At 39.6% G+C, this 24,548-nt stretch overlaps 1 protein-coding gene across 2 annotated transcripts; it reads right to left on the minus strand.

The window, feature by feature from the left end:
* Positions 1 to 741: 741 nt before the first annotated feature.
* ppp3ca (protein phosphatase 3, catalytic subunit, alpha isozyme) lies at positions 742 to 24,548 on the minus strand. Of its 2 annotated transcripts, XM_034550191.1 has the most exons (14): positions 24,494 to 24,548; positions 18,736 to 18,936; positions 13,613 to 13,737; positions 13,375 to 13,486; positions 12,843 to 12,988; positions 12,613 to 12,752; positions 7,438 to 7,515; positions 7,226 to 7,320; positions 4,849 to 4,974; positions 4,669 to 4,749; positions 3,925 to 4,009; positions 3,617 to 3,714; positions 2,122 to 2,172; positions 742 to 920 (listed from the first exon to the last, which is right to left on the minus strand). In XM_034550191.1, the coding sequence occupies exons 1-14, from the start codon at positions 24,546 to 24,548 to the stop codon at positions 742 to 744; spliced, it is 1,572 nt and encodes a 523-aa protein (XP_034406082.1). The 2 variants fall into 2 exon arrangements, with proteins under 2 accessions (XP_034406082.1, XP_034406083.1); XM_034550192.1 differs by lacking the exon at positions 2,122 to 2,172.

The raw sequence follows: 24,548 nt of genomic DNA on the forward strand, positions 1-24,548 counted from the left end.
TAGGAGATGACTGATAATGTGGGGAGGAGAGGAAAAGAGACTATTGAAACATACCTAAGGACTGCAGCAGCTTTAGTGAGCACCCTGTCCTTCTTCCCCTACAGGATGATGGCATCTTACCTCAAGGTAAATATATAAATAATAAATCAATTTCACTGGTAAGATTGCGCTGAAAGTTTTAAAAGGTCCACATTTAGCTTTCTTTCTTTCTCCCAAAGTGGTGTGACTTTTTAATAAAAAACTTGGAGGCAAACAAGATTATTTTCCCCATGAAGTGAAATTGTGAGTGATATATAATAAACACTTTATAAAACAGTAACATGATTTATGTGGCATGGATACTGCAATTATGTCTTCTGTTAGGCCCCGTGATGAAGGAGCAGACACGTGTCAGCACTCAGAACAACACAACTCCCAACAATTCAGCCTGCAACTGAACTGAGAAAGGGAACAACAGGGAGAAACAACTTTCAACCACACTTTCAGTCAAGTTGCAGCCTTCTGGCCTCTCCTCCTCCCTGACCTCTGCTGTGAACCCCAGCTCCCCCCTCCCCCAACTGTGCGATGACATACTGTCATGAAAAAAAAGACCTTTTTCGCCCGTTTTAGTTTTGCTGCAGATTTTTCATGTTCTGTCTGTGGGCCTGGTTTATTTCTATGTTCTGAGGCCTGAATTCACGATCTGGCAATGTCTTGCTGCACAGCGCAACAGCTGCACGGTTCTGAGGCTCAGACAGCACATCACTGGATGTTGCTGTTGTCATCCGTGCCATTTGCTTCTGACATATTCATCTTTCCCATGGAGTGACCCACGTGGTTCACCCCGTCCTTGCGAGGTGGCATGCGCTCGTTGATGCGGTCTAGGCCCTTGGCCTCCGCAAAGCTGGCGATCTTGTGCTGGGGGGAGAACCCACGGATGGCTGAAAAGAGAAAACACATATGAAGGTATCAGGCTCACCTTGCGATGACACAGTCCCAGAATATTGCTGTTATCATGTCATATTGAGTTTTTTTCCCCTAAAATATCAATCGGGGTTACGACCCGAATATGCCATTCAATTATAGCTGCAATTTGAGACCTAAAAGACTCCTTGTGACACTTGTTTTGCAGCACAAACAATATTAAAAAGCCAAACGGAGTTGTAAAAGTCCTTGCCTGCACGTGGCACAAGTATTAAAATGAAAGGAGCTGCTTTTTTGTTTTTGGGAGGCGTCCTCAACACGTAATCTGTATGTATAGCTGCTGCTTACTGCCTACTTTCCTACAGGAAGTGCAGATTAACATTGTAGTCTTTCATCAAGTAAAACTGCCCGTCCATCAACTGATATACTGTTGTTTTACACATTAAAAACTCCCTCAGTTTACATACCCCACCCCAGTATTCAAGTTTCAATAGAAAATACATCAAATAAGAGGAATGATGACCACAAAGTCCTGTGACTTGAAGCATTTGTATAATATTTTATACCAAATATGGTAGCGAAATTGCAGTCAAAAAACTTCCCCTCATTGTGAAAAACAATAGACAAATGATATTTGTGTTAGAACTGTAAATTAGCGAGCAATGATTACTTTTGACATATCATGAGGACCTGAGGCTTTGTGATGCATATTTCATGAAGATGCTCTGGTCTGTTGCTTGTTCATGTGCATGCAACACGTTTTTAGGACCAGATGGAGGCCATTTACAAGCCAAACCAAATACAATGAATTATTGTAGTTATGCATCTCTTAGCAGCACTTGACTTTGTAGTGTTATCATTTATCTTGAACTTGCCTTAAAAAGCGTTTCCTTTTTTATTGAACCTTTCATTCACGTTTTCTTCCAGTTTGTGATGACCAGTTTGTGTCGTATATTGTATTACAATCAGAACACCATCCCTCATTAGTTCCCCACCCTGCAGGTACCGCTAAATCCTCTTTACCATTCACGCCCACATTAGCAAAACGATAGCCATCCAGCCGTACCAGCATCAAACTGTCCTATGAAATGTCCGAAATGCTTGATGGAGTTATTGTTGTGTGAGCTGGTGTGTGCATGATGTGTTAGTGGCAGGTGGTCTCTGCAGCAGGAAACCCTGACAATAGGTGGAGGGGTGGAAGATGGGGCAAATGTTTACCTTCTCCATCCTCATCAGTCGTCTCGATGGCTTCAATGGCTTCAATGGTGGCTGAGGGGGGGGAGGAGGGGAGCAGGTTACTCCTGATAAAGCCATGCAAATGTAAAATGCAGCCCCAGCGAAAAGGCGGTCCATGTGAGGCCAGATGAGAGATACATGTTCACTGGAAATGCAGCCAAACTCAGAAGAATGCCATGCTTTAATACTGAGAGAATTAGTCAATCTTGGGTTAGGTCTGAAAAAACAAAAAATTATAATTTGATCCATAGAGAGAGAGAGAGGAGGACAGATATATTAAGACAGACAGAGTAATATAATGAGTCGAGGCTGTAATAGACTTTAGGTAAGAGGACAGAAATTACTTGTTCTGGCTTTGCACTAGATATTTTAAGAAGATTTCCCAAATGAATACAGTTTGAAGTCAGTGTAAAATAATTGCTTGCCGTCAGCCCACCAGTAGTGACACAGTAGTTATTATGAAATCCCACCGCTTTTTTTGGCAACATCCACCCTGCGTAGCATTCAAGTGCTAGGACTGGCCAGGCTTCTGCTCGGCAAGGTCACAGTAACCTCATTTATTCAGCTTCTAAGCCCTGACCAATGAGCTATCCTGACCTTAACTACTCAGGGTCAATGTCAAACCTTAACCAATCGTCTCTCCAGGGTGGATCCTGCCAATAAATGTATTTGGATTCATAATTACGCAGGAGGGGCCAACATTTATGGATCCCACCAAGGTTTTGTCCAAGAAAAGTGATTGTTTAGATAGCTAAACCTTGATTTGGAAATACTTTTGAAACTGAATCCAATGGCTCTTTGTGGTTGCTCATACTGCCAATCCCACTGTCAATCAGCATAAATCGAGAGAGATATTTTTCATAGATTTGGTAGACCAAGCTGTGAGTAAATAATAGATACGTGAGAATTAGATTTGCATTTTGTTCTGTGTCTGCTGAATGTCTAAATATAGGCATGTGTAGGCTAACGCGTTAGCTGTCGGAACTTAGTTAGCCAACAGGGCTATGTTGTCGTGAGTTCTGCCACCTATAGATAAGGAATTTGCTTAGTTTAGTTTGCATCAAGTTTATGGATCTTAAAGGGATGGATCTTATTATATAGAATATGGAAAAGCAGTTTTTTTTTTTCTTCCATAGCTTACATGTGATTAGAGCGTTGCTAAGAGGCTAAAAAACAAACTTTGCTTGTTGCTTTACATTTAGAGTATGTCATTATATTATTGGATGCAATTAATGGTAGACCAATTGGAAAACACAAATAAATTTAGTTTAGCATATATTGTTAAATAGGTGTGACTATATGACTAAAAGGGTTTAAAGGGCATTTTCCTTTTCATCTCGACTCTAAGTTACAGATGGAAAGAGGGAAAGAGAGAGGTAACACCAAAAGGAGGACTGAGAATGGTGATGAAGAAATGTTACAAAAATAAGATGGAGTAAAGGGTAGAGGAAAGGCTTATGCTGATCCCTGCACTCACCACTCTGCAGTGTCTGTTTGCCTCCAGAGAGAACCCCACTCGGCAGCATGCCAGTGGGCGTCAGGCCTTTAAGCGTCAACACATTTTCACTCTCCTCTCTGCAGGAAACACAGAGGCAGGCAAACGGGTCACGAAACGTCGCTGAACCCTGATCAAACTGGAGAAAACAACTGTGTGCCCCCATTTTGACAACAGTGTATGAACACACTCGCACACATGTTCAGACAGAAACACCTGATACCGTTTCAAAATGTAAAGAAAATACGCAATCATACTTCCATCCACACACACACACACTTAAAGTCTACCTGAGAACTGAAAACATTTTGGCCATTTTCCCAATAGCACGGATCTTGTTTTTGATCACCTCCTTGCGAGCTGCAGCTGCATTGGCTGCAAAGAAATACATATACATACTGTCACTATGATGCAACCGATGCATACGCCTATATGATGCATGAAAAACTTGTCATAGGGTCCTTTGACACATACAAAAGTTTCTTGATGCATGAGCTCCTGTGATAATAGTCACATTTATTACAAAACGTTATTATAGGCCATTGCAATGCATTAGATACGGTAATTATATGCCCACGTGAACTGGAAACTCATCATAGCCTGCATGTATGGAATAAGAAATATATTGTTTATTGGTATTTGATGCAATAAACATTGTTTTAGTTTGTTAATGCAATAGAGCACAAATCGTTATCAGTTTTTTCTGATGATGCTTCTGTTTTATTTTTATTTTACACCGCAAGATCACATGACAATTTACTGCATGTATTGTAACATTAAGCCGGTGTAAAAAAAAAAGAAAGAAAGGTGATGCCGTCATTAACGGATCAAAAGAGAATAATTTCACGCCTGTTTTTCCTCTCATGCCTGTTAGGGATCAAACTTTTAAACAAATTTGACTCAAGCAAAGGAATCCCAAAATCTAGCCCAAGTATGACGATCTCCATGAAAGACCTCCTACTGTATGGAGTCTGAATTGAACCCAATGCAAAGTGTAAATGAGACATCATGTCATTATTTACAAAACCTCTTACCATCAAATATCTCCTCTTCATCATTCATCATGAGTTCATCATCAGAGCAGATGCTCAACACGTTCACCAGCATTTCTGTGACTGGGGAAGAAATAGAGTAAGAGCCGAAGTCATTGAGCAGTCGGCCAAGGAGGCAATGTTGTATTAAAAACACCTGGCACATATCGAAACACTTTATACCTTTCTCTCCAACAAATGGCAGAGACCAGGTGAAGACGTCCATGAAGTTGGGCAGCCAGTAGGGATGTGGTGAGCAGTTGAACTGTCGGATGTTCATGACATTATTTTCATATTTCAGTACTGCAGCTGTTGGGAAAGAAGAAGAAGAGACACACTAGAGTCAAATGTACTCCATATAGTCCCGTTAATAGCCTGCTACAAAATGATTATGCTATTTAAATACAAATATTTAATAGAATCAGATGTTTTTTGCTAAACATTAAAAGTGAAATTGCGGTGTACAATGCTTACATATTAAAGGAAACTCATTTTGTTTAATAGTGTGCACTGCATAGTCAGATGCACAACATCCAGGACGTGTTTCCCAAAAAATATCCTTTTATTGTTGTCCGATCCTTGATTTGTTCTTATTTTGTAAGTACTCCTTGATTTCTGGGATTCACCAATGTTTCTTACATTTTCTAAAAGTGGCCAAGATCACCCTTACCAAGACAATACAAAAATGACACAAATGTTTTAAAATATCTGTCAGAATAATTAATTTAGATAATTATACGTTTGAGAGAGAATATAATGTAAGATAATTAAATGTCTGAGCTTGAACAATACTATTAGTCTATTCATCCCACTAAAGACTATAAGACTGTTGATGTTGCATGCACCTGCTTCTTAATGGTTGACATACTGCTCTTTGATGCTTATTGAATTTTCCCTTTTGGATAGTAAAGTACGTTTGGTGCATATTTAGGTGACTTTTCTTTTTTTCCCTCTTTACAGAAAATGAAGAGACAATACATTGAATGTTGCTGCATGAGGCCTAATGTTTTATAAATGCTCTCTTCAAATGTATTCATGTTTAATGACTTTACAGAGTTTCATAGTTTCTGGACATGCAGGAATGCGCAAGAGCAGAACAGGAGACATTCGACCACTAGATGGCCAGGGATTGCTGACACTGTTACATCAAGAGGGATGAAGCCACATGGAGATAGTCAGCGAGGCCGACAGTCCCTCCCACGCTCCCCATCGCCCATCGCCCATCGCCCATCGCCCATAGCCCATAGCCCATAGCCCGTAGTCCGTAGCCCATAGCAACCAAGACACAGATCTGAGAACACAAACGTGGCTCCCTGATGCATTCTTATGCCTGCTCACAAGCTACATTAACCCGTGCACTCCAGTTTGTGCTATTAAACCCATTTTAATAGGTAAGTCAGAGAAGCCAGTCATTTTTATCAGATGTAAAGTGTTTTTCATGAAATCTAACCCAGAAGCAGTTGAAAGGCCAGAGATGCAGCTGTTGCAGAGATAACATTTAATTAGTGTCTCAAGGCCTACCTGTCTACTTTACATAGCCATAGACATGGTAAGATGCATCTATGGAAATATCCAGGAACATTTATAGCTAGTCTGTCACTGAGTGAGTGAGTTACACCATTGGTGGCACAACAGTGTTTTGTATTCCTATTTGCCTCAACGATCAATTGCCTGATCCACTTCCTCAATTAAATGTGATTTTATTATCTACTTTCTCTGTTCTCTTTAATATATATTGTCATTTTTTTTTACTTTATCTGTTTTAGTTTCATTAGTATTATTATTATTTATAGTTTCTTTGAATTACCCTATGTTCTGATATGATGATTAATCAATACTAGGAATGGATTTGTATCTCATTAATCTGTTTGGCGTAGTGTGGGAGTAGCGAGTGTGTGGTTGGGACGAGAGAGAGAGAGAGTGTGATGCGCTCGGAGCAGTCAGGTGATCGGATCAGAGAGGAAACCTTCAGTTTAGTACCCACATAGACCATAAACGTTCCAGACGAATACTAATACTAGGTCTCGACCTCGGCTCTCAACGTGAGGACGGCTGAGCCGACGGCTCACAGTACAAACAACAGCACAGTGTTGACAGAATGAACGGTGTTTACCTGAGAGGGAACCGGACACTTACGTCATGACATCGTCGGTCCAGACAGCATTATCAGCTGTAACCGCCGTAGGAGAGCAGTGCAGAGCAGCCTAACCAGTGGAGCCCGCTCACATGCACTAATATGCACTAACATGCACTAAAAGCACGCGCAGCCAGTCCGGCTATGTCAACAAATCAAGGTGAAGCTTGAATAAGAACACACACACACAAAAGGAGAGTGACTTCGTACTCTGCTCAGGTAGACATTACTCCATCGATATATTTACATTGCAAATAGTTTGGTTGCTTCTATGGCAATCAATGCTCTGAATGTCGAATGTAGCACCTTTAATATCACTCAGACCCGTTTCTGTGGCTCAAAAAACAAAACAAAAATATGACATATCTGCAAATGAAACAACAAACTGAATCAAAGATGAGTATAAAATGTAAAAGATGTTCTGACCTTTGTTGTTGTAGACATCCAGGTAGTTTGGTGCTGAGAAGATGGTAATGAGGGACGGGAATCCAGTGGTCTGACTTTTGCGGTACATCCGGTAGCTTTGGCGGTCGGTTGGAGGTGGAGACAGAAAGATTGTTTTTATTATGTAAACGTGTGTCCATTTTTGTTTTTGCGGATATGTGTGTCTTGTAATGTGCGTTGTAGGGATGACATACCCTGCATCTTGTGCTTCATGAGCTCGAATAATAGACAATAGGTTATTGCTCTGCAGGAACTCGCATACAGCTGGATAACTGGAAAAGATGTAATAGAAATGGGTTTGAGAGCCGTTCCTGTAAATGCTTTTCATGTAGTGTAAAAATAAAAAGAGTATGACAAGTACAAATCAATTAAATGAAGCACACAGAATTTGACAGTGATTTTAAAATATTTTCTTTTCCATCACACAACTTCATTTATTCAGCAGGTTACTAATTTCACATCCAGTTTAACTCACCAGAAAATGAACACATAAGTATCACTCATGAATGCATTAATGAGAGCCTTGCTGAGGATGATGCAAGTGTGTGCAAACCAATCCAACTGCCACCTGTTGCAGTTAGAAACAAACTAACCCAGTATAAGCTTGAGTTGGAGCTTCCTGCCCCCAGCTCTAAGCTGACAGGAAATGTGCCTGGAAGGAAGGGAAGCCTGTGAGGTAGCTCAGCCACAGAGCAATGCTACACTGACACATGGCATTACATATACACAACCCATATACTGTATATCCAATGCATATATCATTTAAAACGTTCAAGTCATAATGTTGTCTCAGGGCAACCACAGGAATAATATTGTTTTCCACACTTTTCCGCTGCTGCTGCTCAAATTTCACAGCTTCATTCATCTTGTCACACTATTTATGAGTGTAGTGGTGAAATATGTAGTATGCTAATGTAAGTATTGAGTTAAAATATATATATACAGTATATGTTATTGCAATTGTTTTGTGGTTCTTCCGATGATTTTGATGCCATTGATCGTTTCAGTTTCATTAGGTATTTTATTGTGATCTTTTTTATCGAGATTTGTCTTTGGATGGGGATTATTATCTGTCCACTGGCTGCATGCCGAAGTTATCCTCGAGGTTTGCGTGGCCAGATGGACAATGAGCTGTCCCAAAGAGAAGGATGATACAAACAACATGACTTCCTATCTGACAGTTCAGACTAGAGTTGCATAATGGTGGATCAGATATGGAGCAGCTGTAGGACCAGAACTTGTCTCCGAAGAAAAAATGAAAACATAAGACCCCACAGAAAACATCCGACCTGTCACACTTGTAGGAGGGACATGTAATCCGAATTGGGACACTTCCAGCTGCAGTGTGAATGCAGCCTTCCATTTAGCAGCTCTCGCCACAGTTGTTATATAATACCTAGAAGGTTGTGTTATGTCATTCACTGTGTCTTCCCTTCAAACTGTGTCTCCTTAGAGAAAGAAAGATAAATAATTACAATTTGATTAGCTCTTTTAACATATTAATGCTCTCAATTCAGCAACACCCCAATCTGTCTTAGTTTTGAAACGTCCTTTGTGATTCCTTTATTTCTGCCAGTCGCTAGATTCCAGATAAACATCAGACAAGATAAAATATCCTCAGATCCATCAGTCGTTAGTGCCAACCCACTTACAAATGATGTGGCTATCAAACATTTGCTTGAATATTTTATCGAACTATCTTAGCTATCTTTCTAAGAAATGTATTCTTTAACGACTTTGATAATCGTTAATGAGGTTGAATGAACAATGCATGATATATGGTCACTAACAGCTGTGCATCCAGTCAAAATAGTGCTGAATAAAACGCTAATGAAGAAGACACACAGATGCTCTGGGTGAAAGTATTAGCCGAAAGAACCAAATGTAAAATATAAATCATACACTGCGAGCCTCTCGCACACCAATGTTCACCTAAAAGAGTTCAATGGGACACATTTAAAAACCATCATTGCTCTTTTACAGGTTTCTGTGCAGGCATTTATAGATTAACAACCTTTTAGTCTCAATCTGCTAATTACTGTTTGCAATGATCATATTCACTTATTCACTTATTATTACAGCACTGAAAATAGCAATTATTTTTGTTATTTGTGTTTTATTCATCTATAACGCTGATAAAATATCAGACAATAGCAACATTTGAGAAGCTAAAATAAATTTTTCCTTTCTAAATGATCGAAAAAGGAATATTTATTATTTAAAAACAAATTGCTTCAACGCCAGTCACTTTAATTGTTCCAGACATACAGCGGCGATAGTACTCTCCCGTCTACACTCCACTTTCTTACAGTCACTGACATCCATGCACCCATCAAACTTTCACAAGTGTTTAAAATATTTAAGTGCTCAAAGGTTTGTACCGGAAGAAAAAACAAGGAGACTGCTGTGCCCTGAGCACCTGGCGAAACTGTGCCATCCTCATATATATATATCTAGGTCACATGGCTAATATTCCCTTGGTGGCCGGTATATAAATTACAAGAATAGCTGCGTTACACACTAGCCTGGATATGCTTTAACTCTTTCCAGACAGTACCCTGCTAGAACTTTAAAATGTTATGTAAGTGTTTCTATTAAAAACACATCTACAGTGCATTTCTAACTTGGAAAAAAGGGCAATGTTTGCATCACACTTTAATCACAATTATCTTTTGCTAAAGCTACAAAGTAGTATTTTCTGTTCCTTGTGCACAGAACTGGCACAAATGTCATGTAATAACATACAAATACAGATCCAGCCGTACACTATGTACTAATTTAGTTTTTGGTCCGCTCCAACGGTATTTATTGATTACTGCGAGGGAACACAGTACACACACACATTGCTTGCCTGCGGCTCACATTCCTTCTCTCCCCTTTGTGAAAACACACAATTATGTGTCGGTGAGCCTGTGAGCGAGAGAGAGCGAGAAATCTGACAAGTGAGTACGAGCGAAGGAGACAGAGAGATGGAAGTGCTGTGTGGTGAGTGTGAAACTGAGAGGTTTTTTCTTTCCCTTAAGAAAATCCATCTGTCGGGCTGGCGGTCATCACATTTCCCCCGATAATTAAAAATCTTAAACTATAATTACTGAACAGAATCACGTGTTCTAATTGTCATGCCTGCACAATAAATCTGACTTGGGTAGTTGCTGCTTCATTCTTAATAATAATTACAGGGTTACATGTTATGTAACTTAACATGTAGTATAGCCAGTACACAGCATTCCCGAAATGACATCATCACAAGGGATATAAGTCTGCATGTGTGTCTCCAGATAAATAAAATATATGGTATAAAAGCTACATGTAAAACCTTTTTAAAACACTGGAGGATTTGTTTGAGTTGTTTTATTTCATAAAAAGAGGGGGCTTGAGAATATCATCTAGAATGCATCCATTCAGTCATTGACAACATAAGGCTACAATTTAATAGGAAAACCGAGCAGGCGGGCTTGGCATTTACTCGACAAAAGGATGTTCTGCAATAAGTTACATCTTTTTCAAACATTCCTCTGAGGAACAAACAATTGCAGGGTAACTGGTGTATATGCTTGGTATTGATTTAGTGGAACAAACGTATAGGGAGTCAAAAAACGCTGGCCAATGCATCAGTGTGTGTTTGCTTGTACAGTTTACGTATCGGAGCAATCAGTCATTGTCAGTATGAAGCCTAAAGTCAAATAACCAAACTTTATTTAATTACATTTTTAACGTACGCCTTCTTTTTCTCAAACGGAGATTCCTCAGATGGAGATTTTCTTGCATTTCCCCAAAATTCCCCAGGAGAATATGTCTCTTTGTGCTGCATACACACTGTATAGTTGGCAAGAGTCATAATGATGGAGAGGTAAGTTTGAGAGGGAAGGCAGAACAAAGCCATGGGGAGACAGATGACTATTATAGCAGCATCCTCCACACATCTACACAATAATCCTCACTAAGCTCCTCTCTCACTGTGAATAGATGGTTTCTCACCGGTGACCATTTAACAGCAATAAAAGGGGGAGTTAAGACTCAAAAACTGCTTATTTTGCTTTTGGAAACTCAAAGTTACGTGGCGAACTTGCCTCTGTGGAAATATATCATGAAACAGAAAAGTCTGCACTTAAAACGTCAGTGAAACTATTTCATCATCTGAGACAAATGTCACCCTTGACGCTTCACTTTTGCACCCGCAAATACACTGAAATGAGTTATAATGCATGTGTTATAATGTGAATCTGAACTGTAGTTTCATAACTTACATTTAATTTCTTCTTCGGCAGAGGACTTTACTTTTTGTGATTTGAGCAGAACTGCAGCTCCCACGGGGGTCAGTATTGTTCTATGCCTTCATTAAGAAAACTCTAACCACACCTAATCTCCTCGCCACCACCAGCTACTTCCGCAGCCTCTCCTCCATCTCAAAACAATATCAGGACAGCGCTCACTCCTTCTTTTACGAGGTTGAATATTTGCATAACACACCGGTTTCCAATTTGCCTCGCTATTATATTTTACTCCTCTCTCGCAGCCTCTATTTGTATTTGACTCCAGGTTCACCCAGCTAATCCTTTGTCTGTTACAATCTGTTCTGTAAGTCAAAAAGACAAAATCTCTTTTCAACAACAGTTGTTAACCACAAGGCAATCTGACCCATTTACACATAGACACAGACTCTATCTACTGGCTTCATTCAGTGTCCTTCCTAAGTTATCCCCCCACTATGGCGTGTCTATTGTTTGTTTTGTTCTTTTTTGTTCTGCTCAGGTGACAATAAATGTTTGATATCTATTCATTATTTTGAACATCTATTTTTGATATTAAGTGAGTTTTCACCCTGTACTCCTGCTAATCTCTTGAAAGATTAAATAAAATGTCATCATCACTGATTATTTAGGGCGGTGATCTTTTAATGCCTGTCCTTTTTTCTCTACCGTCTTCTTCTTTCTCTAAAATACAAAGCCTAAAGAAGCAGATAGGTGACAGGAGGAATACACCTGGTTCGTGATCAACCAAAAAAAGTGTATTTGTTTTTTTTGCTTACCCAGTCCGTATGAGGCAGGATCTATTGTTGAAGCATCCACAGTGTGAGTTGCAAGCTTTCATTCTTTTAAAACTAAAGTGTAACTAGAGACCTTTAACGAGCCACATGGGTCAAGCTAATGGAATCAGTGCAGTATATGATAGGTACTTGATGTGTGCGATTGGTCGCAATGCAAGATGGCATAAACACAACGGTTCAGACTTTTGGGTGCATGAAAGCAACACTGCAATGCATCATTTTGTAAATTTGGATTTTAATGCATTCATATTCTTAAGTATCTAAAGGTATAATACTCCTGAAGGACTGGAGTTGCTGCAGGGAAAAAAAAGAAGCAGCTCACCTGTAGAAGTAGGAGCAGCCTCGCACTGTGTTGTGGCTGAAATATTCCTGGGTTTTCTCATTGCCGAAATCCTCCAGAGGATCAGCCCATAGCAGGTCACACATGGGCCCAAAAGCCGGCGGCTCCTTGAACCGATCCAACTTAACATAAAGGAGCAGAAAGGCAGGTTTAAAAAAGACAACCAATGTCAATTAGACCGGGTAGTGCATGCTGAAGCAGTATGTTTTTACCTTTTTAATGTCATCTAAGGTGTGTATTTCAGGTGAGAGTCCACCATGGACACACAGAAACTGCTGATTCATCAGTGCAGCCAGGGGAAGGCAGTCAAATGCATCCATACATGAGTCGTACACCTGCTCTGAGTACTTGATTTTACCTGGCAGAAAAAAGACAAGTCAATGTTCTCAGTTGTAACTTTTACGTCAAAAGAACCCAAAATAGGTACATTTTGCACATACAACTAATATTGCATGTTGGTCAGTTATTGTGAGAGCTCTATTTCACACAATTACAAAACTAGTACATTGAAATTCAACATAATATGCAAAACAAAGTAGATATATAGCTATACATGTTCAATTGTTCATAGACAATTCCTTTTCCCGTTTTGTGTGTGGTCATACAGAATTAACTTGACACGGTGCATTACTTGTAATCTCTCCAAAAAGTGCTCCAGGCTATCCATGACATTAGCAAGACACAGAGAGACGAATACATAAACAATAACAAATATAAATATAATTAACACTGATAGGTACTCACATTCTTGTTTGAAGGTGAAATATTCTGTCAAATGTCTACATTCATGATTTCCACGCAGTAAAAATAGAGTCTTTGGATAGAGGATTTTCAGCGACCAGAGGTATAAAACACACTGTCAAAACAAACACAATAACAAAGTCTTATTCCATGCGCAAATCAATTAACTGTATTAAATATATGAAGCTTTCTGCAGGTAAATTCCCCCACGACATATGCAATGACCATCTGTTTTTATTACCTCAATACTGAAGTAGCCACGGTCCACGTAGTCCCCGAGGAACAGGTACCGTGTTGTGGCTGGTGATCCTCCCACTTCAAACAGCTTCATAAGATCAAAGAATTGCCCATGGATGTCACCACAGACTGGGAAATAACCAAAGGAGAGTAAACGTTAGCAAATAATCTGATTGAATATCTTCATTTTATTGTGTTGCACGTGTGAAGGACAAACAACACCCTCTGAGCACAGGTCTGTCGTATCGTTTTGGTTATCATGGCGTATTCCACTCAGTGAATTACAGTCGCCTCACGACGCGTTGACACAACTCTCAAAGTTCTCGTAGCTTCTGAAACACACTTACGCATCACAGTGGTGATGAAGCTAAATATCAAGGATGTTTTTCTTCCAACAAAAGATTCTGTCGATGTCTATTTGTCTATCTCCTGTCTATATCCCCTCATAACCCTCACCTGAGCGTCTCCGCCCATCTCTCCACCTGCACTTCATCCTCCTGTCAGATAAGTTTGTATTTAAATCCCAGCTTTTGTTGTGTCTTTTGTTTATTGGCTGCCAAAAACTGTGAATAAAGAATAATTTCTTAAAGTTCTTGTTGCCTACGGTCTCTCTGTGTTCGGGTGCACTCGCTCCACCCTCCATGATTATTTGCATGTCAACGTTTCTTCATTATCACTCTGGATTATTGTATGCGACAGGCTATAACATCTCCCAACACGCTTCACGAGTATAACAATTATTCACATTGTCACTAGAAGTGTTCTAACGGCTGCGTCTCGAACGTCTATAAGTTGTGGCAGATGGACTTCAACTTTAACAGCAGAGCATCAAAGGAGGCTATGACAATAATATTACTACAAATACATATTCTTGCAGCAACAATATATATTTAATCTACAATTAAAGCCACACTGCCAGTATTGAAACCCCAAAAGAGGAATATAATGGTATGATATAATGTCTCCTGTCCTTAGGTTGTGATCGTATTGAGATACGGTCTTTGACTGAAAGGCCTCTGTCCTCCACAGAGACATGAGAAGCTCTCACCTCAAAGAGGTAGAAAAAGCTCAATCTCCCAGGGGAGATACATACTTTTTCGCAGTGCAAACTTATCTCATTTCCTCACTGCCTTCAATTTTTCATTATCTGTCTCCTTCTCTCCTACTCACCCTCCATCTCCTCTCTCTTTTCTGTCTCCCCTATCAGCTCCACAGTGGCCTTCGCCCACTCAAAGCTTAGAGCAATGTGAGTGGGAGACTGCTTGTGTGACTAAAGCAATCAAACACACACATGCGCACACTCACACAAAAACACCCGTGGAACACATCCATGCAAGTGGGTTAGTGCATAAACGCCTAATAATATATGACAACACACACACGCACACACACGCACGCACACACACACACACACACACACACACACACACACACACACACACACACACACACACACACACACACACACACACACACACACACACAAAGAGTAACAGAGTACTCCACACTCACAGATGCCCACACACAATACTCCTAATCATCAATACTTCATGCTTAATACATAAAGTCTCCATCTTCCCAAACGCCCGTCAGGATGAGGAACTTCTGAGACTCCTCTTAAAGTCAAGTGTGCATTTCATCCATTTGTCACCTTTGTTTCAGCTAAACACTGCACTTGCTTTCAAGTAAGACTTTAAAGTGGATGGGATACTAATTTAATATCACACCTTTTTGGGTGAAGCTGAATGACATATTTCAAATAAAACTTAATGCACCAAAAATTATTTATGGGGAGTTCAAGAATGATCAAGGAATACCCAGATGTAACTTATATTTGAGCAACATGGTGTATTGTACCAAGGATTGGGTATGATTTTAATAATTTATTGGCAGAATCATAGGATAGCAATAGTTGAGACTGATGGACAATAAACATGAGAAAGAAAAGGGTTCAACATGCACCAAAGGTCCGTGGCTGGAATTGTCCCATTGGACTTCTATGTCATGCAGTACAACCCATCTTATAATGTGAACCCAATAAAAGTCTTTCAGTAAGTAAACAAAAGACTCATGATAGCCTAAATGTTGCTGAACCACAAGCAGTTGTACAATAACTAAAAAGTCATACAATGGTAAAGTATTGATTTAAATAAAATAAATAAACTATGAATATGACCAGATATTTTATGCTAACTTGTGTGACAGTTTTAGATATTCATACAGACAATAATTTGACTAAGTATCAAAAGAAAAATGTAGGTTTTAATGTATGTGTAACAAAATAAAATAGATATTAAAGTGTACTTTCTGCTGCTGTAGGTATAGTGCTAAAATACTACAAACTGCTTGTTCCATAAAAAAAAAATATATAATTGCAATATTATTTCAAACCTGTATTGAACTGCACACAAAAGGCACCATTATAAAGTGCAGTTGTCTATTGATACTCTCTTTCAATTAACAAACAGAAAATCAAAGCAATATTGCAGTTTTTCGTGATCGAGCAAGTTGCCGATGACGATAGAAAAAACACTATATTGCGCGGCTCTAGTTGAATACACGGGAAAAAACATGTCTGGTTTTAGAGTATAACAGGACATCAAAAGGAGCGACTGAAAAACAATGTTATCTGTGCAGATGCTTCAGGCTTTGAGTCATTTAGATTTTTCTAAAAGTATATTATTATACTATTGCCTTTACCTTGATGATTGTTAACATTGCTGGTTTATCAAAAACAACTTTTAACTAGATAAGGTACACAAGTACTTGTTGGTGTCATCAAATATCTCCAAGTACACAAGTGCCAGAATGTTAGTTTATTTATTTCACTTAAAAAGAATAATGCCTCAAAGAGTCAAAGCACTGCATGAGTCCACTCTACTTGAAATGCCTCACTCATAAATGAACCAGTAATGTAGTCTTCGATAAGAGGACGTATGAGAGATTCAGTGTTTCTGAAATATTGTTGGCTATTTCCATTAAAATAATGATGATTCTATCTGAAAGTGACACTTTCTTCCAGATAGGAGTTCTCTTATCTGCATTTCTTCTTCTCTTGTTTACTTTTGTACTACTGTTACAAACAGTATCGATGTCAGTCCACATCCTTTTATGACCTCTTTTGCATCTGTCATCCTCTCTTCTTGACTCTCTCCACAGACAATATGACCAAAATACATAATCATCATAACACTGTTAAACTCAGATGGTACACATGAACAACACAATACCTCTCTAACGTAAGCATGTTATCATTATCATTGAGACGGAGCGCAATTTATGTCCCGCCCACGCCGGAGGGGAAAACAATTCATGGCTGTCCATCGACTTTGTATTGTGTGAAAGTGAGTCTTTGTCACGTTCGTCTGCTGTGGCGACCAACAAGGAAAAGAACCAAGAACTACGTTTTTACAAGCTGACAAACTGGAACTGAGGATACAGGCAATGCGACTTGAGGCATCGCCAGGAACAATGGGAACACCTGGATCGTGACGCTCAGTATGCGTTACGTGTGCAGCAAACATTTTGCCCAAATCTCCGGGTTTTTTTGGATATGTTTCTGTAAGCTCAGCTGAAGCCTTTTTGACAGAATGCAGCGTGTGTTATGGTGAAATGTGGATACATGAGAAAGCTATGCAGTATAAATGTTTAAATGTCATACGTTTGGTTATCAACTGCACGGGCATACAAATCAGGAGAAAATAACTTTCTGGAGTCTCCGTCGCAGCAACACACTCTCGCGAGATTTAAGTCAATTCACGTCCTGGCTAATTAATTTGCGTATTGCTAAATATGCTCTGTAAATATGTAATGTTATATTACATACATATAAAGCAATTATGCAAATATAACCCAATCTGCTTTCCAAATTTCCAAACGAGGTGGAGCTACTCACAGAGCCGCGAACATGGCTGTATGGCTCACTTTTTATCAATCTTAAAAGGTTAACTGTTACATATAAATTACACATCGGACTTGGTAATATTTATTTCCTCACAGCAGGGTTTTACTCCAACAATTTGCAATACATTTTGTAATAATAAGGGTACACTCACATATTTAAAGGTTAGACATCATAAGGTCAGCTGAAAAGTAGACAACTAAAGCATTATTTTAAAGCTACAGTCGTGGTGTTATTTGGCCCCTTTGGGTGCAAGCTAAAAAAAAAGCCATAGTCTGGCGAATATGTTCGCAACCAATTATCTTCTTACGCATCCAGCAGACATAAAGCAACATTAGCATTAAGTTGGAGCCATGTCTCTGAAAATATGATGAACAATATTCACCGTGGCTTTTTTTCCCGTGTGAAGGCTGCTGCTAAATGTTCAACTTTCCTCAACCAATACTTACTAACTTTGTAAATGTGCAATTCATTAGGTTTTGCTAACGCTTACAGTGAAACATTTGGGCCAAGAAGCTATTGAAAGCTGGAAGAGTTATAAAGAGGTCTTTGTTCAATACGCTGAGTAATGATGTTATGCCTACTCTTTTAGAACTGGCTCTGTATTTTATTATCATATACATATATATTCTGACAGTTGACCTTTGTTACATGTCATACTGTACTTGTTTCTCAACTATCAACTGTCCAAAAAGGCCAAAGAAGAACAAACAAACAATTTAGACAATGTCACACATCCACAGACCGGACAGGGGTGGAGAAAATATCATTAAAACACTCTCGGTATAATAAGATTCAACAGCACCACAAACCACAGTCTCCTAACATCAACACCTCTCCAAACAATGAAAAATAAACATACTCTTTGTGAATCTAAGATGTATCGGAGGGCTGCTGTATTAGGTTGTATTAATATTAGCTAAGTGTGAACAAAGTTGTCTTTGTATGTGTCACATTTGATGATCAATTAAATTGAAATACCAATAAGTACGTTTTACCTACTGCACTACTGTAACCATATTAGTATGGAAAAAAGGCGGGTCAAAACATTTGCAAATTGAAGGCAAATTGACCATCTCTTATTCAAGCCCGATGTCACATCTGATCAAGTACAATACTTTTAACCAGAACGCCGAGTCATCACAATTGCCAGGTGTGACGTCCTGCAGCTCACTATAAGTGCAGCAGGACAAGGACCAGGTAAACATCTGAAACAGGTGTAATACCTGTTACTGGTGCCTCGATGTCCAGTATAGTTTTCTCCTGGCGCAGGATAGCGGCTCCCTCGTTGACGATCCGGAGTGCCACAGCTTCCTCTACACGGCCCTCCTTGGTGAGGTGGGCTTTCAGGAGATCCACCCGTGGTTTCCCTTCGCAGTCAAACACTTCCTTCAATGTAAGGCGGTGGCTCAGGGGGAAGGGGACAGCTGAGGACAGAGCACATGGTGAGATTTCACCAGAGGGGACATCACAGGAAGCATTCTGGATTCTTGTTTCGTAGCACTGTGAGATCATAGTGGCGAACACCACTCAGAAATCATAGAAACAACACATCATTAAGAAATGTATGCAGAAACTCTATTTGAGAAAATCCCATGCATGTTTTGCCTGCAGGCACGATTTTGCTTCTGCTTCCATCTTAACTTATGATAGGCTTATATGTGCATGTTTGGAATGAAAACCATTGTCATAAACATGGCTTCCGTTAATATGCATTAAATATGAGAAGCCAATTGAACATTTAAATGATACAGAAATATCATAGTTATTTAGACACGTCATAAACCACTATTCTGTTTGCAGTCAAATGTGTTGTATATTTTCTTGTGTTATTTTATGCCAGTAATGTGTTTGTAATGCAAACAATTTAACTCAATGCTCTGTATGGCTTACCTAAAATATTCATTTAAATTGTACACGAACAGCAGCAGGATCAGTAACTGGAAAGGATCGACACAAACTGTCAGTTGCACAGTGATTCCAGTACAGATGTGTGGGTCCTAGCTAAGTATTTTCTGAGTGCTGGATAAAACTCAGAAAACATCTAAGCACTCTATTCATCTAGCACTCTCCCTGGACTGCTAAAGCCTGTGGCCATTAAACTGCACCAGTCACCTACTGTGCCCAACAGACTGCCTGCGAAAGTGTGAAATCCAACCACAGATCATTACTTCAGTGGCAGCAAAGGTTATTCATTAGATCTGCTGCTGATCTTCCGTGTGCTGTGTGACTCACTTTCGAGGTCCATGTATTGGCGTTCATCTACAGATCATCTGGCTTAACAGAGAACACTCTAAGTGTCTGAGTTGTAAATAATTCATATCAAAAGAACAATGAGTACTAAAATGCACAATAATGCAACACAACTAAGGATGACATGCTGGGTAATGGTTATGGTAAGCATTATTTTACCTAAGCATACTTAAAAAAGGTTGCATCTACCTTACCAACCGCTGATGTACTGCACCACCCAGCATGCAAGCAAAGTAGCCCAAATAAAACACCTAGGATGTTGCATGACTGACAGGTTCATGCTGGGACTTCCTCAAGTACTAGATGCTAAAATGCTCAAGGTTGATCCTCTAGCGGTGACTGCTACATTTGCTAAGGAGCCTTTCTGCTTTTGGTGACAATAATCCCTCTCATAGCTGTGACTGCAGGGTGCTCTTCCAGCTCAAAACCTTCTGAATTCCAAGGAGCACAATGGGACCAGCGAGGCTAAGTGGACTGGTTATATTATGCTTTGAGACAGAATGAGCAGAGAAGTTTGACCTGGAGCAAACTGAGGAGGACTTAGTGGTGCACAAGGCAGAATGACTTTCAGACAGGTGAGCATAACAACTGGCTCTGGTGCTGCTTTTTTATGCCGTTAAATGTGGCAGGTTATTTCATTTGTGTTGTCTGATAATGCTCGTTGCACCGGCCGCGGTGTTCATAGCTCTTTTTTTATTTATTCTTAGTAATTTTTGTGTAATTGTCTTATATTTTGTTCTGTCTTTGCTGAGGGAGGCAGCAATATATTTAGGATTGATAACTGGTTGTATGCACAAGCTGTACATTTCTGTCTATAAACAAGGAATTAATTGTGGTTTTGACATAAGGGCTTGGTGGCATGATGATGTTTCACTAATGTATACTTGTTAATAATGCACCTTATCGTGTTCCCTAAATATGATCTTTCGTTTAATAGTTCTATCATATAATATTATCATCGCCATAGACCACTCCCTCCCCTTTTGAAATGTCATGTACTCTGGCCTACTTTTTACTTTTATCTGAATGCATTTTTATCAAAATATTCTCATAGTCTCGCACTCCCCCCCTGCACATATGTACACACGACACAAGCCATCAGCGGCAGTATATTCCGGAGTAAGGGTATGCTTGCCAGATTTGTGCAGCGCATAGCAAACAGGGCCACTCAGCAGTGGCACATGAAGAGAAGACAAAGGACGAGTCTCAAAGCTCAGGCTTTAACCGAACATGATCAACATGATCTTTAATAATGAATACTTGACTGGAGAAATCTCAAAGTCGCTGCTCCTGGGATAATGAGGTGGGCCCCAGCGAGTGTATTAAATGGGACTAGAACATGTTCACAGTGTGCAGTGTGTATCTGTGATTGCGATGTGTGCTTTGACACGTTACCAGCTAGTACACACTCAGCAGCAGTCACCACTCAAATTGTCTCAAGTTTTCGTGATGTTAGTGTTGTGTGGACGCCTGACAGCACGACGATACAACTTTGCAAAATATGTTTCGAATGCAGTGATGAATTACCTTCACGGAACAATTTGCATTAGAATTGAGAGAAGGTGAATGAGCCAATGAGCGACAACAACACGGACTGTAAAGTATCTCAGAAGAATCACAAATGCACAAACCCAAATCACCCTGAAATGATTTTACTTTTGGACACACAATTCCCTATTTTTGTTTTCAAACTGCTGGCACTTTTTTTTTTAGCAGTAACATGAACTGAAATAGAACCAAATGTAGATGCTTTGAAAAGGACATAACACTTAGCACTTTTAGGCAGAATGGAGCAACAAAGGATTAGGCCCTCTAATAACAACGAAATCCAAAAAAGCGACCCAGATACTCAACAAATGAAAAAAAATGCATTTTACAGACACACACGTATGTAGACGCACATGTACGAGTGCACTGATATAGATGTATGGTGAGATGAAAAACTGACTTCTGCTCAGCACCAAAGCAGAGTTGAACTATGAAACACGGTATGTTGCTGGGCAACAGCAGCAGCAGCTGACTGTTGGAGTACAGCCAGTGCCGCCACAGAAAAACTGCAATTTGCATTGGAGGTTCACAACGATGCTGTTGGAATTGCTCATGCGGTAGACGCACCAATCATATTGAGGAGTATGACACTGTACTGTACACCTTTTTATGCCAAAACACATTTTCCTAAGAGCGGATTCTCCATACTGCAAGCTTGAAAAAAAAGATACAAATGAAGCATCGGTAGGTCTGTGTTGCTAATGAGCAACCCCGGGTTCAGTCAGGAAAGGCTCAACGGCTTCATGTGTTTGGACTAACTAGACAGGGCTGCATTTATAAGAGGCCCAATTAACATACAGTCCACCCAAGTGTCAAGTTTTTAACATCATGTTGTGTTGCTTCTTCTCACAGCTCAGCCAGCGGAGATCATCTTCACGTGATGTTTGAAGGGTCATGTACCGACTAATGGTAAATGTTTGTAACCAAACGCCAAACCCAACCATTGCTCCGTCATTGATAATCTATTAATGTCAACAGAGGTGTTGTTGGAACCAATTTGCATGTATGCTACTGAAAGCTAGCGTGAACGTTTGAGCCAGTCTAAAGTTGACATATTGTGTCTCAGTGCAGTGCTTCTCACATTGTTGCACACCTGATTAGAGAAAGTTTTTATAGCTTCACATTCATGTACTGTCATTCTTTTGGAATACAGCTACTGTGACGTATTAGGAACACCATTTTATACAGTGCTATAATAAAGTAGGGTAGTTCATAGGTGTACTAAAGACCTCATCCTCAAAATAACTGACCTGAATATGCCTCTTGATGCCCACAGCACGGCGGTGACAGTGCCGTGGAAAACAAACCGCACACACCAGCAGTTTTTGTATCTCTTTAGATATGATCTGTCAGGTTTAAACATGTAAGAGAGAAGAGAAGCTCTGAGAATCTTACTGTGGTTTAAGTTTGAGATATGTGTACAGGGATAAAAATAACTTTCAGTAGCTTGTAGTATCAGTGCTCGGTAGTTTTCTATGTGCGCACACACAATGCCTGTAAGAATTGTCTGTCTCGACTCATCAAAATCGCCATCCCTTTGATCACCGGAAGGGTTTCATGATGCAGTGTGTTGCATCTAAGTTTTTTTTTAAATTTCTTTTATCACTTTTCAGCCTTTAAGGATTTGGAAAAAAAACGTGGGTTTTAATACTTTTTAAAAGTGTAGTACGAGAATAAAAGAGCCGATATAAGTGAAAAGGAATATATAAATCGTGTGGTGGACTGATTATCCATTTTCAAAGGTCAAAAATAGCCAATTAATGGGGATTTGAACACATATTTGAAGCTTTTGAGCAAGGCTTCCACATTACATTGTGTGTGAATAGCAAAAATTAAACAAATACATATGATTTTACTCAACCAGAAAAAAGTGATTCAAACCTTGTACAGAAATCCTAAATGTTACATGAGCAAAAGTCTGAGTCAGAATTCTTGGCTGTGCAGTGTTTGCTAATATAAACCTTTTGTTCGACATATTTTTGAATGCCTGGATGTCAGAAAAGCAAAGAATGACCCACAATCGTTTAATCTTGATTGTGAGCTAATAATGTCACTTTAAACTAACTTCTTTCTCTTACTATGGGCATTATGACAAATGACAGTGAAACAATTAGATGCATTGTTTAGAGATAATGTCCTTATAAAACAATGAATTGTAGTATCTGCTATATGTCAGTAGTATGATACAATTAATATGTTTCAGAATTTAACAGGCACAGTTTGTTATTTCAACTAAATAACCCTCTGAAAAGACCTGGCTCATTTTCTGACATTATAGTTCCTTTTTGAGGGTCCACCTGTTAGTATCGTTCTTAAATAAAGCTGTTTCTATTATAACAGGACATGCATTGTGCCTGCAGTCATTGTCACATAATAGTATCTCATAGTGCAGATTACTCTGGTTTCCACAACGGTGTAGCCTAAAGGACAAAGTTGTTAATGCTGACTGAGCTGCTCGGCCATTAAGATAATATACTGAATGTGAATATATTCAGGCATGGTGCTGACTGTGAACTGATCCATAGTCAAAGAGAGCAGTGCTAAACGAGTTATGCACTTCATCATCCTCCATTGATCCAAGTTGTAGCCTCAGTAATTATCTGACAGAGCAGCCTTCTTCTCATCTACTGGTGTGGCTTTTGGAAAATCGTATAGACATTTTCTCATCAAATTAAAACATGACTCACTCCCTGTAAAATATACCCCCATTAAATGTCAATTTCATGCACTCTTCCTCTTCCACTGGCCCTGTCAAAGCCTGTGAAATCCTGCTGCATCACTGCCCCAGCTTCTACAACAAGCTTGGCTATTCCGCTGCTTTTTCCGTCTCCCATCTCATGCCTGCACGAGCCCGAGCCAGAGCCAAGATGCAGTCAAATCGTGACAGCAAATATTAAAATATAATACAATTAATTGAAATCCATATTTTCCGCTGCACTGCCGCTGCTTCTAAGCAGTATGCCCGGTCTTGGCGGGGGCAGTGCAGCAAAGAAAACCGGATTGTTTATCAACATCAAAGCTTCAGCAGCCCACTACCATCGCGGTGAACGCAACTTGATGGCCGCATATGCACGACAGGAAAATAAAGGCCATCTCCTGCAAAACCACGAGGAGAGCTATAACACTAGATATATTATATAATATCTACAGCCATAACCAAAGGCAAAATGTAGACTAACTTACATTTCACCATCCGATCGGTGGCGTTTAAGACGATGTCAGCGTTAGACATCTTCAT

This window comes from Cyclopterus lumpus, chromosome 14, assembly GCF_009769545.1.
Source record: "Cyclopterus lumpus isolate fCycLum1 chromosome 14, fCycLum1.pri, whole genome shotgun sequence".
NCBI classification, from domain to species: domain Eukaryota; kingdom Metazoa; phylum Chordata; class Actinopteri; order Perciformes; family Cyclopteridae; genus Cyclopterus; species Cyclopterus lumpus.

What these genes read in the sequence shown, in the direction of transcription:
- ppp3ca (XM_034550191.1), bottom strand. Translation starts at nt 24,548, where the DNA reads ATGAAGATGTCTAACGCTGACATCGTCTTAAACGCCACCGATCGGATG. An exon ending in GCCATTTGTTGGAGAGAAAG is followed by an intron (nt 4,750 to 4,848) that starts GTATAAAGTGTT and finishes TTTCTTCCCCAG; the next exon opens with TCACAGAAATGCTGGTGAAC. An exon ending in AAAATGTTTTCAGTTCTCAG is followed by an intron (nt 3,715 to 3,924) that starts GTAGACTTTAAG and finishes TGTTTCCTGCAG; the next exon opens with AGAGGAGAGTGAAAATGTGT.